The following is a 17,007-nucleotide window of genomic DNA, read 5'->3' as shown; positions in this document are numbered from 1 at the left end:
GGATGGCCTCGGTAGGGGAAGAATATGACTCACGCTTTTGGACAGACTGTCCCAGCCAGAATTCCTGTAGTTGTTCAGTCTGAGCGACTGCCATGTCCCTGAGGATGGGATCATTTTCCCCACCCCCACTCCCCTGCTCCCCCTCCCCAACCCTGGGCTGCATTCCTGAGCTTTGTGCCGATGCTCCTATATATAAACCCGACAGGAATGCGCAGAGAGTGGGACAGCTGGAGCAGCAATCAACTCGAGCACACTCCGGCTGGGAACCGCTTCAAATCAGTCTCGCCTCTCTCGCAGAGACTCACTTACCGACCATGGCGATTCCTATCGACCCAGCGGAGGAACCTCGCATTTACCAGCAGACCCTGCTGCAGGAGGGACTCCGCGACCTGCTGGAGAACAACAAGTTTGTGGACTGCGTCCTCAAGGTCAAAGACAAGGAGTTCCCGTGCCACAGGTTGGTGCTGGCGGCCTGTAGTCCCTACTTCCGCGCCATGTTCCTCTCCGACCTCGAGGAGAGCAAGAAGCGAGAAATCGCCCTGGAGGATGTGGAACCCGAGATGGTGGAGGTCCTCCTTCATTACATCTACACCTCGGAGGTCCAGCTGAGTGACAACAATGTGCAGGATATCTTCACGGCGGCCAACATGTTTCAGATCCCCTCCATCTTCACTGTCTGCATCTCCTACCTGCAGAAGCGTCTGGGCCTGAGCAACTGCCTGGCTATCTTCAGGCTGGGCCTGATGTTGGACTGCCCCCGGCTGGCCGTGGGGGCCAGGGACTTTGTCTGCGACCACTTCAACCTGATCAGCAAGGACCAAGACTTTCTCCAGTTGACCCCCAGTGAGATCATCGCCATCGTGGCCAGCGACTCGCTCAACGTGGAAAAGGAAGAGGTGGTCTTTGAGGCAGTGATGAACTGGGCGGCTCACGACGAGAGCCACCTCAAGGCCTTGCCCGAGCTGTTTGACTGCGTACGCTTTCGTCTGATGGCCAAGGAGTATCTGAAGGATAAGGTGGAGGGGAACCCAGTGGTCAAGGCCAACCCAGAGCTCCTCAAGAAGATTCAGTTGGTGAAGGACGCCCAGGAGGGCAGAGCACCCCCAGCAAAGACCAAGAAGGAGAAGGCGGTGGCCCCAAAAACCAAAAATGGAGAAGGCGCAGACGGCGGCGAGGCCAAGGAGGAAGAGGAAGATCTGGTCCCCGGATTCTTGAATGAAAATCTACGGTTCGGCATGTTCATGAAAGATCTGATCTTCATGATTAATGATGAGGCCACGGTGGCCTATGACCCCACCAATAATGAGTGCTACTTTGCCTCCATCTCCAGTAAGATTCCCAAAAACCACACCAGCATAGTGACCAAGCAGAACCAGATCTTTGTAGCCGGTGGCCTTTACTACAATGAAAGTGAAAAGGAAAACCCATTGCATTCCTTCTTCCTACAGGTGAGTGAGTCGGAGCTCTACCTCAAGCTGACTTTGTTTCCTTCTGTGCCCCTGAATAACTATGTTGGCGATGTTTAAAGGGCAGGAGAATGAGGAGGGGTTCTTTAAAAAACAATATTTAGAGTTGAATTGAAATATATATGTTTGAAAATTGAAGCTACATGGAGGGTGCGTGGAATAGAATATAGGGTTTGATGAAATAGGAGCAAAAGAAGGCTTATGTGGAGTATAAATGTTGGCATAGACCATTGGGCCAAATGACCTGTGTGCTGTTAACTCCCCTAATTCTAAATCATTATTCTCAGCCTACATCTCAAAGGGGAGGCAACTGAGAAATGTTTATTGGGTAGTGGGTAAAAGAGTGACACAGTGGTTAACACTGCTGCCTCATGGTGCCAGGGCCTCGGGTTTGATTCCAGATTGGGTGACTGACTGTGTGGAGTTTGCACGTTCTCCCTGCGCCTGTGTGGGTTTCCTCCGGGTGCTCCGGTTTCCTCCCACACTCCAAATATGTGGGGGTTACGTTGGTTGGCTATGCTAAATTGCCCTTTATTGTCCCAAGATGTGTAGGTTAGGGGAATTAGCAGGGTAAATATGTGGGGCTGTGGGGATAGGACCTGGGTTAAGATTATCTGACGGAGAGTCGGTACAGACTTGATGGGCTGAATGGCTTCCTTTTCAACTGTAGGGATTCTATGATCCTAAATGCTTCCTCTGGCAGGGAAGATCCTCAGTTTAGTTCCCGGCTTGTGCTGAAACAGACTGCTCCAATTGGCCTCAGTGCCTTTGAGCTGAAGAGAGAATCTGCCTCACTGTCTACCCCATCACCACTCCCAATTCCTACTCACTTATTAATATGCTCAGTGAGTTGAGGCGAAGTTCGATCCCCTAACACTGCACCATGTTTCCCATTTATCCAATTCATTCTGCATAGAATGCAAGTTGCTGCCTGGTGCTTTAATTCTTACTCATCAGAGCTTCCAGAGATAAGCCTGTTCTCTCAGGTTCAGAATGGAGATAATTGGGAGGAAAAGAACCAAGCCATGAGGGATGTATTTCCTCAACTGCTGCAGGTCTCTCAGAGGCACAGGCTAAAATCGAAGTCATATTTATATTAAAAAATATAATTACACAGAAAAGCAATTGAACGACTGTAAAACAAGAAATAGTTATATGGCAGAAGTCATATGAGCCTCAGACTTGAGGAGGTGGAGTGAGAGAACTGAAAAAATATAGAAAATCTCCCTCAGAAGGGGAAAGGCTGGTGGGTGGCAGGTAGAAATGGGAGGAGGTGGAGGGTGAGAGTTCTGGAGAAGAGCGTTAGAGGAGTGAGGAGTAGGAAGGGGCAGGGGTGGAGGTGGGGATGAGGAGGTTACGTCTTTTAACTCAGGGCCTAATGAGGCCGGTGCTGTTAATCTGGAGTTTCTGATGGATGCATTGCAACGGCATTGACCAACATTCCAACTCAACCACTCCCTGCATTAGCTAGCTCAGAATTCTCGGAACTCTGTACATAAATAAATCCCTTTCCTTCTGCAGGCGGGCTGGTTGGCTGAAGGAAAATGAATGTGTTTCAAAGGTAACCGATGAGATGCAAGGTATCTGTGGAATTCGCTATCCCAAAGTGTGGTGGATGCTGGGACAGTGAGTGAATTTAAGGAGGAGTTGGACAGATTTTTAATTGGTAATGGGTTGAAGGGTTATGGGGAGAAGGCAGGAAAATGGAGATGAGGAACATATCAGCCATGATTGAATGGCGGAGCAGATTCGATGGGCCGAATGGCCTAATCCTACTATATCTTATGAACTTATATTGAGTGCCTGACGTTGAGATATGTAACCACAAGTTTGTTCTTTCTTTCTAATGTTGCACCTTGGCCTGTGAGCAGTTTGATCATCTGGACTCTGATTGGCTGGGGATGCCACCCTTGCCCTCTCCACGCTGTCTCTTTGGTCTGGGAGAAGCTGAAAACGCCATCTATGTGATCGGAGGGAAAGAAGTGAACGAAAGGGAGAAGACACTGGACACTGTCATGTGCTATGATCGACAGTAGGTTTCAATGAACAGGGCATAAGTCAAGGTAATGGAGTCTGCATCAGGTGGAATATCTTGAGCATTTGGTTAAAGTACAGCCAGTGTTTCACTGTGAATCAGCAGCCTGGTTCCCTCGATGGTTCAATTCAATGGAATCAATTCTTAGTGAGTCACATCGATCTATCTGTCCGACGTGTGTCAGTCTGGGCTCAGTGGTTAGCACTCTCATCTCTAAACCAGATTTGGACCCTCCGGCCAGACCTGAGTGCATAATTAGGCTGACACTCCAGTGCTGTGCTGAGGGAGTGCTACATTTGAATATGTTGTCGACGCTTTTCATCTCACGCTCATCCGCTCAAACACAAGAATGCCAAATTTCAAACAATCACAACTATTTACACGTCAGGAGAAAAGAGTGTCTGATTGGTTGACAAGTTGACTCTGATTGGCCACGGCACTATCACCCAAGAGAATCACCCAATGTTTATCCCTCAACCAACATCCATATTAACAAAAGACACAGATCACTGTCCATTTACTTCATTGCTGTGTGTGGACTGTGTGTAAAGTAAAGTTTATTTATTAGTCACAAGTAAGGCTTATATTAACACTGCAATGAAGTTACTGTGAAATTCCCCTAGTCGCCACACTCCGGCGCCTGTTCAGGTCAATGTATCTAACCAGCACATCTTTAAGACTATGGGAGGAAACCGGAGTACCCGGAGGAAACCCGTGTAGATACGGGGAGAACGTGCAAACTCCACACAGACAGTGACCCAAGACGGGAATCGAACCCGGGTCCCTGACGCTGTGAGGCAGCAGTGCTAACCACTGTGCTACCGTGCCGTCCCGTGTATGACCGTGCATGTGTACGTGTAGGACTGTGTGTGCGTGTGTACGATCATGCATGTATGTGTGTGACTGTGCGTGTGTATGACCGTGTGTGACTGTGTATGTGCGAGACTGTGTATGTATGTGTATGTATGACCATGCATATGTGTGTGTTGGACTGTGTATGTGTTTGTGTGCGTGTAAGTGGACATTGTGTGGACATTGAAAGTGGCACAGATTTAAAGTGATTTGCAATTTTGCCTATAAAACAGTAATGTCCACTTACTTGACTGAAACGCTTTGGGACATCCTGAGGTTGAGAGAGGAACATTAAAAATCTATTTATTGCTCCGTTCCCACGGGTCTCTGTCGAGTTGCGAAAGAGCTCCACCTGTTACTCCAATCTGATCACTGGCAACACTTTAAACAAAGCTCAAAGTCTTCTATTTGAGAGCAAATCTGCTACCTATTAACTTTACAAAGCTCTTTTAAGGATGAAAACCTTTGATAAAGTTTCATTTTAGCTTCCTTAGGAAGCAGTGATTATAACAGGAAAAGGATACGCAATCTTCTTCATCACATAAAGTGTGCTGGACGCATTAGAGTGTGCGCAGGAAAGTTTTACAAGAATGGTTCCAGCGATGAGAAACTTCAGTTCTGAGGATAGATTGGAGAGGTTGGGACTGTTCCCCTTGGAGAGAAGAAGGTTAAGGGGAGATTTGATTGAAGTGTTCAAAATCATGAGGGGGCTGGACACAGTAGAGGGGGAGAAACTGTTCCTGCTCGTAAAAGGATCAAGAACGAGAGGGGCACAGATTGAAAGTGATTTGCAAAAGTAGCAAATGTGATGTGAGAAAAAAATCTTTTCACACAGCGAGTGGTGGGGGTCTGGAATGCTCTGTCTGAAAGTGTGGTGGTGGAGGCAAGTTCAATTGAAGCATTCAAGAGGGCATTAAGTGATTATTTGAATAGAAACAATCAGCAGGAATATGGGAAAAAGGCAGGAAAATGGCACAAAGTCATGTTAGGAAAGCAGTGCAGATCTGATGGACCGAATGGCTTCCTTCTGCACTGTACCAATACTCTGAGTCTATGAATACAAGAGGAAAAACTAGACAGCCACCAAACACATATGAACAGGTTCTAAAATACTCCCGGGACTGTTTAACAAACTCCTAGTGACTCCCTGTAATACTGCCACACTCCCAGAGACTTACAAAGGATTTCAAAGATTAACAGCCCTGAGAGAAAATGTCTTAACAAAGAAACAAAGAACAATACAGCACAGGAACAGGCCCTTCGGCCCTCCAAGCCCGCGCCGCTCCCTGGTCCAAACTAGACCATTCTTTTGTATCCCTCCATTCCCACTCCGTTCATATAGCTGTCTAGATAAGTCTTAAATGTTCCCAGTGTGTCTGCCTCCACCACCTTGCCCGGCAGCGCATTCCAGGCCCCCACCACCCTCTGTGTAAAATACGTCCTTCTGATATCCGTGTTAAACCTCTCCCCGCCTCACCTTGAACCTATGACCCCTCGTGAACGTCACCACCGACCTGGGAAAAAGCTTCCCACCGTTCACCCTATGTATGCCTTTCATAATTTTATACACCTCTATTAGGTCACCCCTCATCCTCCGTCTTTCCAGTGAGAACAACCCCAGTTTACCCAATCTCTCCTCATAACTAAGCCCTTCCATACCAGGCAACATCCTGGTAAACCTCTCTGCACTCTCTCTAAAGCCTCCACGTCCTTCTGGTAGTGTGGCGACCAGAACTGGACGCAGTATTCCAAATGCGGCCGAACCAACGTTCTATACAACCGCAACATCAGACCCCAACTTTTATACTCTATGCCCCGTCCTATAAAGGCAAGCATGCCATATGCCTTCTTCACTACCTTCTCCACCTGTGCCGTCACCTTCAAGGATCTGTGGACTTGCACACCCAGGTCCCTCTGCGTATCTACACCCTTTATGGTTCTACCATTTATCGTATAGCTCCCCCCTACGTTAGTTCTACCAAAATGCATCATTTCGCATTTATCTGGATTGAACTCCATCTGCCATTTCTTTGCCCAAATTTCCAGCCTATATATATCCTTCTGTAGCCTCTGACAATGTTCCTCATCTGCATCTAAAATTAAACTGAAGGGAAACATCCTTTCAGCATTCACCCTGTCAATATCCCTCAGAATCTTTTGCTCCAATAAGACCACCTCTTAATCTTCTAAACTACAGGCCCAACCTTCTCAACTTTTCCTCATAAGACAATCCCTCTCATCCCAGGAATCAACCGAGTGAACCTTCTCTAAACTGCTTCCAATGCTTAGGGAGTATATCCCTCCTTAAGTAAGGAGACCAAAATTGCACACAGTGCTCCAGGTGTGCTCTCGCCAACGCCCTACTTTTATACTCCAACCCTATTGCAATAAAGGCCAACATTCGATTTGCCTTCAAATTACTAGCTGCACCTGTATGCTTGCATTTTGGGACACGTACAAAGACACCCAGATCCCTCTGTACCATAGCATGCTTCAGTCTCTCTCCATTTTAATAATGTTCTGCTTTTCAATTCTTCTTCCAAAGTGGACAACCTAACATTTTCCCACATTATACTCCATCTGTTGAATTTCTACTCACTCACTTCACCCACCTATTTCCCTTTGCAGACTCCCTGTACCCTCCTCATAATCTGCTTACACACCAATCTGTATCATCAACAAATTTGGTAAATAAACTCTGTCCCTTCATCCAGGTCATTAATATAACCCTTCAGAGTTTTAACATTTTATATGGCACCTTATTGAATGTATTTGTGAAGTCTAAATATACTACATCTACTGATGCCCCTTTATCTACCCTACTTAATACATCCTCAGATTCTGTGAGACCATCTATAAATGCTGACACATGCCCCAGAAAAACTTGTTTGTGAAAGTTTTCCTCTGCATCTTTTTTCAAAACGATCTCTTTCTATTTCCAGCACGTTTAAGTGGGGAGAATCGGATCCACTTCCATACGAAGTGTACGGCCATTCAGTGGTGTCACACAATGAAAGGGTGTATGTAATAGGAGGCAAAGGAAAAGATAAGTAAGTATGTCTTTTCATTAAATATTGTTTTCAAGTAACATAAAACAATTCTGAGAGTGACCTGGGATCTGGTTAAATTCAAATCCACCCTTAACTAGTCTACATGATGACCTCTTGAATTGCAACAGCTCCTCTCATGATGGACTTCACTTAGTCCTTGACTTTTGTCATTAGAAGGAGATCACAGTGTTGAAATCCAATCTCACTGCGTCTTCCCTGACCTTAAGTCCATTCATTCCTCCTCAAGCCTCCTAAACTATGGGCTTCCTGACCACCTCAGTCCTTTGCTTCCTACAATCCCTCCATGCTTTTAAGATTCATACTTGAGACTAGTATTTCTGAAGCTGTCTCATAAAAAGGAATATTTTTGTTTTTACTGAATTCAGTGATTGATAAGCTGTCACAGTCTGTTAACATTTACGTTACAGTACCACACAAAGAGACAGCGAAGGAGTTCTGTATGTGCCATTGGAGCTCCATATTGAGGGTCATAGGATCAGAATCCTTCCAGTGTAGGGAACAGCTGGATTGAGTGAGAAGGGCAGCTCAGGGTTACCTGGACGTTGGGTGTGGGGCATATTCAGTCATCTCTCTCGGACCACAGCTCCTTATCGACCTTCAACTGAGTGGCTTGAGGGCAGCTAAAGGTCAACCACATTGCTGTGGATCTAGAGTGAACCAGATGAGTTTTTAGTGACAACTGTTTCATGATCATCATTAGACTTTTAATTCCAGATTTTTGTTTTATTGAATTCAAATTTCACCATCCACCATGGTGGGATTTGAACCCGGATCCCCACAGCATTACCCTGGGTCTCTAGATTATTAATCCAGTGACAATACCACTACACCACCGATGGGCCGAATGGCCTCTTTCTGTACTGTAGGGTTTCTATGATTCTAATTCCCCACAGGTTGAAAGCAGTGTGGCTGTGAAGATACACCACCACCAAGAACATTCCAAAACAACACACCACCAATGGAGTACTTCTGAAGTATCGTCACTGCTGTATGAAATGTAGCAGCCAATTTACACACAGCAAACTTGTAATGATGCACTCCCAGGGACTTCATTATTAAACAAAAAGGCATTTATTTAGTGTTCAAGAGCAGATTTGTAACTAATTCTGGAATACCTCGGCCCTAGGAGAACTCCTCCCCCGCTGGGGGTGATTCCCCTACTCCGAATTCCAATTGGTCACCCAGGACAGGGGACCCTTATTCTGCCGTGTTGCCCTTAAAGGGACAATCACCACAAAACTCCCACAAACATCAGTCTGATGATGTGTTTAGGTGTTGGTTGAGGGGTAAATATTGGTCAGGATGCAGAGGAAAATGCCCCTGCTCTTCATTGCAGTGACCGGAAGTTTTACTTCCACCTTAAAGAAAAGCATGATGGCCGGGTCTTACTTATTTCATCCAAATGCCAGCTCCTCTGACAGAGCAGCATTCTTCCAAGAGGTATGATAGCATATGGTTATGTTAACAGGGCTAGTAAATCCAAAGACCTTGCCTAATGATGTGATGACTTGAGTTCAAATGGTAGCTGGGGAGTTAAAATTTAAATCAAAATCTAGTGTTGGCAATGGTGACCATGAAACTATTGAATTTTCGCTTTTAAAAAAACATCTGGTTCACTAATGTCCTTTAGGGAAGGAAATCTGCCCTCCATACCCAGTTTGGCCTGCATGTGACTCCAGACACTTAACTGGCCACTGATTTAACCAATCATTACTATGCTCACCACCAGCTTCGTGAGGGTAATTAAGATAATTAGGGTTGCACGGTGGTTAGCACTGCTGCCTCACAGTGCCAAAGAGCCAGGTTCGATTCCCGGCTTGGGTCACAGTCTGTGCGGAGTCTGCACGTTCTCCCAGTGTCTGCGTGGGTTTTCTTCGGGTGCTCTGGTTTCCTCCCACAGTCCAAAAGATGTGCTCGTAAGGTGGATTGGCCATGCTAAATTCTCCCTCAGTGAACCCGAACAAGTGCCGGAGTGTGGCAACTAGGGGATTTTCACAGTAACTTCACTGCAGTGTTAATGTAAGCCTACTTGTGACTAATAAATAAACTTTAAATTTTGGCCTCACCAGTAATGCTCGCATCTTGTAATCTAATTTTTTTTTAAAAAGAATGCCAGTCTATATTTTGTACTCAAATCTCTGCATTAGGATTTGAACCCATAACCTTCCCACTCAGAGGGACATGTGTTACCAACTGAACCACACTGACACCAGCATACATTAAGTGCTTCTCTGTGATGGACAGGCTGCTCCATCTAGAGGGTAAACCAGAGGTTTGGCTGACTCTCCACTGATTGATTTCAGGAAGTGCTTGAACAAAGTCTGCATGTACAACCCCCAGAGGTTCGAATGGAAGGAGCTGGCTCCTATGAAGACCGCCCGCTCTTTGTTTGGAGCAACCATCCACAAAAACAAAATCTGGGTGGCAACTGGGGTCATCGACAGTGGGCTGACTGGAAGCATCGAGGTGTATGATATAACTACGAACAAGTAAGTGTCCTGAATGTTAGCACCCACACTGCAGACTAGTAGAATTTCATCCCCATGGAAATTCCAAGACAAATCCGAATCCATTTCCCTCATGGTTCAACTTGTTCTGCACCCAGAGCGGTAATCAGACCTGCCAAACTTCCAGGAATTCCACAATTAATCTCCTGGTCATTATTGTTAGCAACCCAGGAGGTATATCACCAGGACATTAAAAATCAGAATGGTGAGTGGGTGGCACGGTGGCACAGTGGTTAGCACTGCTGCCTCACAGCGTCAGGGACCCAGGTTCAATTCCGGCCTAAGGAGTTTGCACATTCTCCCCGTGTCTGCGTGGGTTTCCTCCAAGTGCTCTGATTTCCTCCCACAGTCTGAAAGGCACGTGGGTTAAGTTGATTGGCTATGCTAAATTGACCCGAGTGTCAGGGGGATTATCAGGGTAAATATAAGGAGATACAGGAGTGGAGCTTGGGTGGGATTGTGGTCAGTGCGGACCTGATGGGCCAAGTGGCCTCTTTCTGTACCGTGGGGATTCTGTGATTCTGAGTGGCTTGGAGGGAAATCTCCAGGTGGTGGAGTTCACAGGTATCTGCTGCTCTTGTCCTTCTAAGTGGTAGAGGTTGCAGGTTTGGAAGGCGCATTGGTGAGTTGCTGTAGTGCATCTTGTAGATAGCACATACTGCTACCTCGGAGGGAATGGATGTTGAAAGTAGTGGGTGGGGTGCCAATTATGTGGACTGCTTTGTCCTGGATGGTGTCCACCTTCTAGAGTTGTTGGAGCTGCACTCATCCAGGCAAGTGGGGAGTATTCCATCACACTCCTGACTTGTACCTTGTAGATGGTAGACAGATTTTGGGCAGTCAGGAGGGGAGTTGCTATATGCAGGATTCCCAACCTGTGACTTGCTCTTGCAGCCACAGTATTTATATGACTAATCCGGTTCAGTTTCTGGTCAATGGTAACCCCAGGATGTTGATGGAAGATTTGCTGATTAGCTATAAAAATATTGGCGATGTTTAGAAAAAGGCTGTTTGACTGAGTATGTGGCTGGAGATTGGGAATTGATATGATGAAAGATCCAGGAATATCTCCGACCACGGTTGGAAGCCCTGGTGGAACCCAAGTTGATCTGTTCCCTCCTCCTGAGCTTTGTGGGTACTGAAGCATGTGTTGTATAGTTTCACTCACCCGAAATGGGAGTTAGACCAAGTCATCTCCCTGGTTTGTATATAACTTTGTATCATACAGGGGGAAATACAATGAATCACAAAGGCAGCACTGCACAGAGATTGTGCAGGCCATGTACTGCTGAATTCGAAGAGGTACAGGACAATGCTGGAGTCAGTGCACAAAATCCTCAACAAGATAAAAAGTTCTAATAATATAGTGCTTTTCCTGACCTTCCAAAGCATTTTACAGCCAATGTAGTACATTGGAATTATAGTCATGTTGTAATATAGGAAACACGGCGGTCAATTTGCTCACACAAGCTCCCATTAACAGCAATGCCATTGAAAGAAAAGGCAGGTTATCTGGTCATTAAGTGAAGTTGATTGAGAGATAAAACATTGGATAGGATAAGGGGTGAAACGCTACTTTGCAATAAGGCGGTGAAATCTTTTACATCCACTTGAGAGGGTTTAAGGTCTCGTCAGAATGATGGCATTACTGACAGTGCAGTGCTCCCACAGTACTACATTGCCAACATCAGCCTAGATTGTAGCCACAAGTCTCTGGAGCGGGACTTGAACCCTCAACCTTCTGAGTCTATCGCCTGCCACCAATAAGCTTTTGGAGGCAAGTTCCCCAACTCCAGCCAAAAAAGAATCAAGCAGAACCATCCTTACGGCAGCCTGGCTAAGATGAGGAATTGCAGTGAGGGAGAGGGGGAAACGTCCTTGACCCTCTGCTCAATCCAGCTACTCCGGTGAGCCATCCGGATGCAAGAAAGTCTTGAGCTTGTTGTTGGCACTGTAATTGATTTTTTTTTAAAAGAGTGAAGGTGGCATTTTCTGGGTATTGTTTGACTGGTCCTTTTTCTACACTGTAGGTGGGAAGAGATGGCGGAGTTCCCTCAGGAGCGCAGCTCACTGAGTCTTGTCACCCTGTCCAATTGCCTGTATGCCATCGGTGGATTCGCTATGGTTCAAGCGGAATCTGAAGATTTTGTACCAACTGAAATCAATGACATTTGGAAGTAAGTTCAAAACACCACGTAACCAACTAAACATTTCCCACTCAGACTCCCTAGATCAGCTTCCAGTCACAGGATCAGAATACTCCCTCTCCACTGCCTTAGTGAGACAGTCTCATTTGGATGTTCAAACTGACTATATGACTATAGCGCTGAGCAAGAGACTGGCTCTCCAGTAGACTTAGGAGAGTGCCAAAGAAAAAATAGCCTTCAATCCTTCTAAACTTCATTGCAAAATCAGTCAAACACTTCACAAGATACACAGATTGAGGGATCTCTGGGGCGGCACGGTGGCACAGTGGTTAGCACTGCTGCCTCACAGCGCCAGGGACCGAGGTTTGATTCCTGGGCTTGGGTCACTGTGTGGAGTTTGCACATTCTCTCCGTGTCTGTGTGGGTTTCCTCCCACAATCTGAAAGATGTGCTGGTTAGGTGCACTGACCCGAGCAGGTGCCAGAGTGTGGTGACTAGGGGAATTTTACAGTAACTTCATTGCAGTGTTAACTTGTGACCAATAAATAAATAAACTTTAAAAGGTGACTCAGTTTTGCCTGCAATTTACATATGGGCGATTTAACCTAACAAATCACGGGCTGTACGGTGGCACAGTAGTTAGCACTGCTGCCTCACAGCACAAGGGACCGGTGTTCAATTCCGGCCTCGGGTCAGTGTGTAGAGTCTTCACATTCTCTCTGTGTCTCCGAGAGTTTCCTCCAGATGCTCCGGTTTCCTCCCACAGTTGAAAGATGTGCAGATTAGGTCGATTGGCTATGCTACATTGACCCTAGTGTCGGGGATTGGCAGGATAAATATGTGGGGTTATGGGAATAGCGCCTGGGTGGGATTGTGGTCGGTGCAGACTTGATGGGCCAAATGGCCTCCTTCTGCACAGTAGGGGTTCTATGATTCTAGATCCACGCCAATGTTTTTTTCCTTCCCTAAAGAATATTAGCGAACCAGATTGGTTTTTAAGACAACACTCTCATGGTCACCATCTTTACATCACCATTACTAAGACTAACTTCTAATTCCAGATTTATTAATTTAATTCAAATTCCAATTCATGGTGGGAATTGAACCCATGTACCCAGAGAATTAGACCAAGCCTCTGAATTACTGGTTCAGCAACATTACCACTACTCCACCATCTCACCTAAGATTGGTAGACTTCTATTAGCAAAGGGATATGGGGTGAAGGTAGGTATATAGGTTTCGGTCACAGGTGAGCCATGACCTTATTAAAAGAGTGGAACAGGCTAGTGGGGCAATGGGGCTTCCTCCGGCTACTGTCATCATGCCAGCGAGCAACCTCACAGATCATCTCCACTGTGTCTCTCCAGCAAGATTATGCTCTGCTGATCAAAACTAAACAGTATTCAAGGGCTGGATCTGACCAGGTCGGATTAATCAGGTTGGTAATGTCCTCTCAATTCTGTACAGGAAATATTTTAGATGGAAAGGAAAAAATTTGCAGAACTATGGGGAAGGAGCAAAGGGATCATAGAGGTTTACAACATGGAAACAGGCCCTTCAGCCCAACTTGTCCATGCCAACTTTTTTTTTAAAAAAATCACTAAGCTAGTCCCAATTGTCTGCGTTTTCCCTCTATACCCATGTATGTCTAATTGCTTTTTAAAAGCCAAAACTGTACCCGCCTCTACTACCACCTCTGGCAGCTTGTTCCACAGTAAGAAGTCTAACAACACCAGGTTAAAGTCCAACAGGTTTATTTGGTAGGAAAAGCTTTTGCTACCAAATAAACCTGTTGGACTTTAATCTGGTGTTGTTAGACTTCTTACTGTGTTTACCCCAGTCCAATGCCGGCATCTCCACAGCTTGTTCCAGACAGTGAGAAGGGACGAGTTGGGTCGCTACATCCAAAGAGTTGGCACAGGGATGATAAGTCTAATAGCCACCTTCTCCCCATAAGATATATTTTTTGTTTCCAGGTACGATGATGACAAGGAGGAATGGATTGGGATTCTGAGAGAGATCCCCTACGCTGCAACAGCAACCTTCCTCCCTGTACGACTGAATATTTTACGAATGAACAAATTATAAACCTAATGCTTCTGAAATAGGAACTGGTCTGAAAGGGAAGGGCAAGAGGTATTTTCAAACAGATTATTTGTATCTGAATATTGGACGATGGGAATAATGTATTTTTTTTCTAAAAAAAATTAGCTATGGCATTTTAGAACCAATTGTTTTCAGATAGGCAATGCAATTGTAAAGATGTTAGATTATTAAATAAACTATTCTCCAAAAACATTTGTATCAATAATTTTTAAATGTGTATGTGAAGTTCCATAGCAATGATGATTTTGCAAAAAGAAAAGTTGTTCTGAAAGGAGGGTTGTATGGCTTCCAGGGTTTTAACCCAGCGACAGTGAAGGAATGGCAATATATTTCCAAGTCAGGATGGCAAGTGGCTTGAAGGGGAACCTCCAGGTGGTGGTGTGCCCATTTATCTACTGCCCCTGTTCTACCAGGTGATAATAGTTGTGGGTTTATAAAGTACTGCCTAAGGAACCTTAATTAATTCCTGCAGTGCGTCCTGTAGATGGTACACACGGCTACTGCTGCATCCGTGATGAAGGGAGTGAATGTTTGTCGATGGAGTGCCAATCAAGCAGGCTGCTTTGCATTGGATGGTGTCGAGCTTCTTGAGTGTGCCATCGCACTCCTGACTTAGATAGGATGGACGGCTTAGATAGGATGGACGTAGGGAAGTTGTTTCCATTAACAGGGGAGACTAGGACGCGGGGGCACAGCCTTAGAATAAAAGGGAGTCACTTTAGAACAGAGATGAGGAGAAATTTCTTCAGCCAGAGAGTGGTGGGTCTGTGGAATTCATTGCCACAGAGGGCTGTGGAGGCCGAGACGTTGAGCGTCTTCAAGACAGAAATTGATAAATTCTTGATTTCTCGAGGAATTAAGGGCTATGGGGAGAGAGCGGGTAAATGGAGTTGAAATCAACCATGATTGAATGGTGGAGTGGACTCGATGGGCCGAATGGCCTTACTTCCGCTCCTATGTCTTATGGTCTTATGGTCTTATGGACTTGTGCCCTGTAGACGTTCGACAGGCTTCGGAGAGTCAGGAGGCAAGTTACTCTCTGCAGAACTTCCAGCCTCTGAGCCGCTCTTGTAGCCATAGTATTTATATAGCTGGTCCAGCTCAATTTCTGGTAAATGGTAACTCCCAGGATGTTGATAGCTTACAGAGATAGACAGTGGCAGGATTTGAAAGATGAGGTTTTTGAAGAGGTATTGGGAACACTTTTAAAATTATTGGATGACACCGACAAGGCAGCAATTTATTTTGCAGTCCAATATGTGTGAGGTCATTAAGAGTGTCATCATTTAGCGTTTGATTGGAATCTGATAGGGGCTGGAGACTGCTCCCCTTGCATGAAGGACAATTAGTGAACACTTTTAATGACAGTCTAGTACTTTCCATGATCATTTTCACGTGGAAGTTGCCTTTGGGCAGCCTGTCGAGTATTATAACCACCAGACATCAGGGTATCCCTTTTAAGTCCTTCAATCCTGTCTTTAAGTGTTGACCTACACTGCAAGCCTGACTCCATGAGCTCAAATCTGGAGTTATGCTCAACTTTTGGAGAACAGGAACAAATGTTCCAGAACCTTGTCTCAGGTTGACAGAAGTTAAAAGAATTGACCACACTGCATGTGACTGGGGGAAGAAAGGAGTCCAATATGCCCAGTGGCCCTTTCTAACTCTGCTTCTGTTTGGGTTTGAAGATTGTAACCTCAGGCTTTCCAGTCATGTGACCATTCCATGAGTCTACCTCTGGAGGCAGACATCTTAAGATCAGTTCAATCAAAGCCTCTCTTAGAAACACATGAATGAAGACTGCTGTCCTTATAGTTGCAACAACTTTTCTGTGCTGGTCAAAGAACAGCAACGCAAGGAGGGCTGAGGAATAAGGTCAACACAATCAAAGGACGAGTCAGTCAAAATGGAGGGGAAATGTCAGCTCAGAGACTTGAAATGTATAAATGTAAACCTTATAGAAGCAAATTCAACAAAAGCAGATCTTCAATTAAAACTTGACAAACCTCAAGTATTAGAAGTCTTTATTGTCAATACACAAATGATTAAAAAAAAAGAGTTTTTGGTCTTTGATGGGGGGCACGGTAGCACAGTGATTAGCACTGCTGCTTCACAGCATCAGGGACCCGGGTTCGATTCCCGGCTTGGGTCACTGTCTGCGTAGAGTTCATAGAATCATAGAAACCCTACAGTACATTCGGCCCATCGAGTCTGCACTGACCACAATCCCACCCAGGCCCTACCCCCATATCCCTACATATTTACCCACTAATCCCTCTGACCTACGCATCTCAGGACACCAAGGGCAATTTTAGCATGGCCATCAACCTAACCCACACATCTTTGGACTGTGGGAGGAAACCGGAGCACCCAGAGGAAACCCACGCAGACACGAGGAGAATGTGCAAACTCCACACAGACAGTGACCCAAGCCAGGAATCGAACCCAGGTCCTTGGAGCTGTGAAGTTCTCCCCATGTCTGCGTGGGTTTCCTTCCACAGTCTAAGAAGTGCTGTTTAGTTGCATTGACCCGAACAGGTGCCGGAGTGTGGCGACTAGAGGATTTTTACAATAACTGCATTGCAGTGTTAATGTAAGCCTTACCTGTGACTAATAAACAAACATTTTTTGGTGACTTGAATCTACTTTGCATAGAGAGGAAGGAAACAGAACAATTTAAACTTTGGCTTCAGGTTTTAATTTCCATTTTGGATTTAACTGAACCAGAGACCGAATCTTAAACATCAAAAGAAAAAGATTTGGATTTATAATCGTGTGTTCCTCAACCTCCAGACGTCTCAAAATGCTGTTTCTTGAGCATCA

General features: G+C 45.5%; 1 protein-coding gene across 1 annotated transcript; it reads left to right on the top strand.

The window, feature by feature from the left end:
• The first annotated feature begins 214 nt into the window (after nt 1-214).
• On the top strand, nt 215-16,231 carry klhl40b (kelch-like family member 40b). Its single transcript, XM_078231508.1, has 6 exons — nt 215-1,448; nt 3,338-3,498; nt 7,296-7,403; nt 9,728-9,913; nt 11,962-12,108; nt 14,055-16,231. The coding sequence occupies exons 1-6, from the start codon at nt 315-317 to the stop codon at nt 14,164-14,166; spliced, it is 1,848 nt and encodes a 615-aa protein (XP_078087634.1). The 5' UTR covers nt 215-314; the 3' UTR covers nt 14,167-16,231.
• The last annotated feature ends 776 nt before the right edge of the window (nt 16,232-17,007 follow it).

This window comes from Mustelus asterias, chromosome 2 (genome assembly GCF_964213995.1).
Source record: "Mustelus asterias chromosome 2, sMusAst1.hap1.1, whole genome shotgun sequence".
Taxonomy (NCBI): domain Eukaryota; kingdom Metazoa; phylum Chordata; class Chondrichthyes; order Carcharhiniformes; family Triakidae; genus Mustelus; species Mustelus asterias.
Note: the sequence above shows the minus strand (reverse complement) of the source record. Positions and strands in the feature narration are given on the sequence as shown.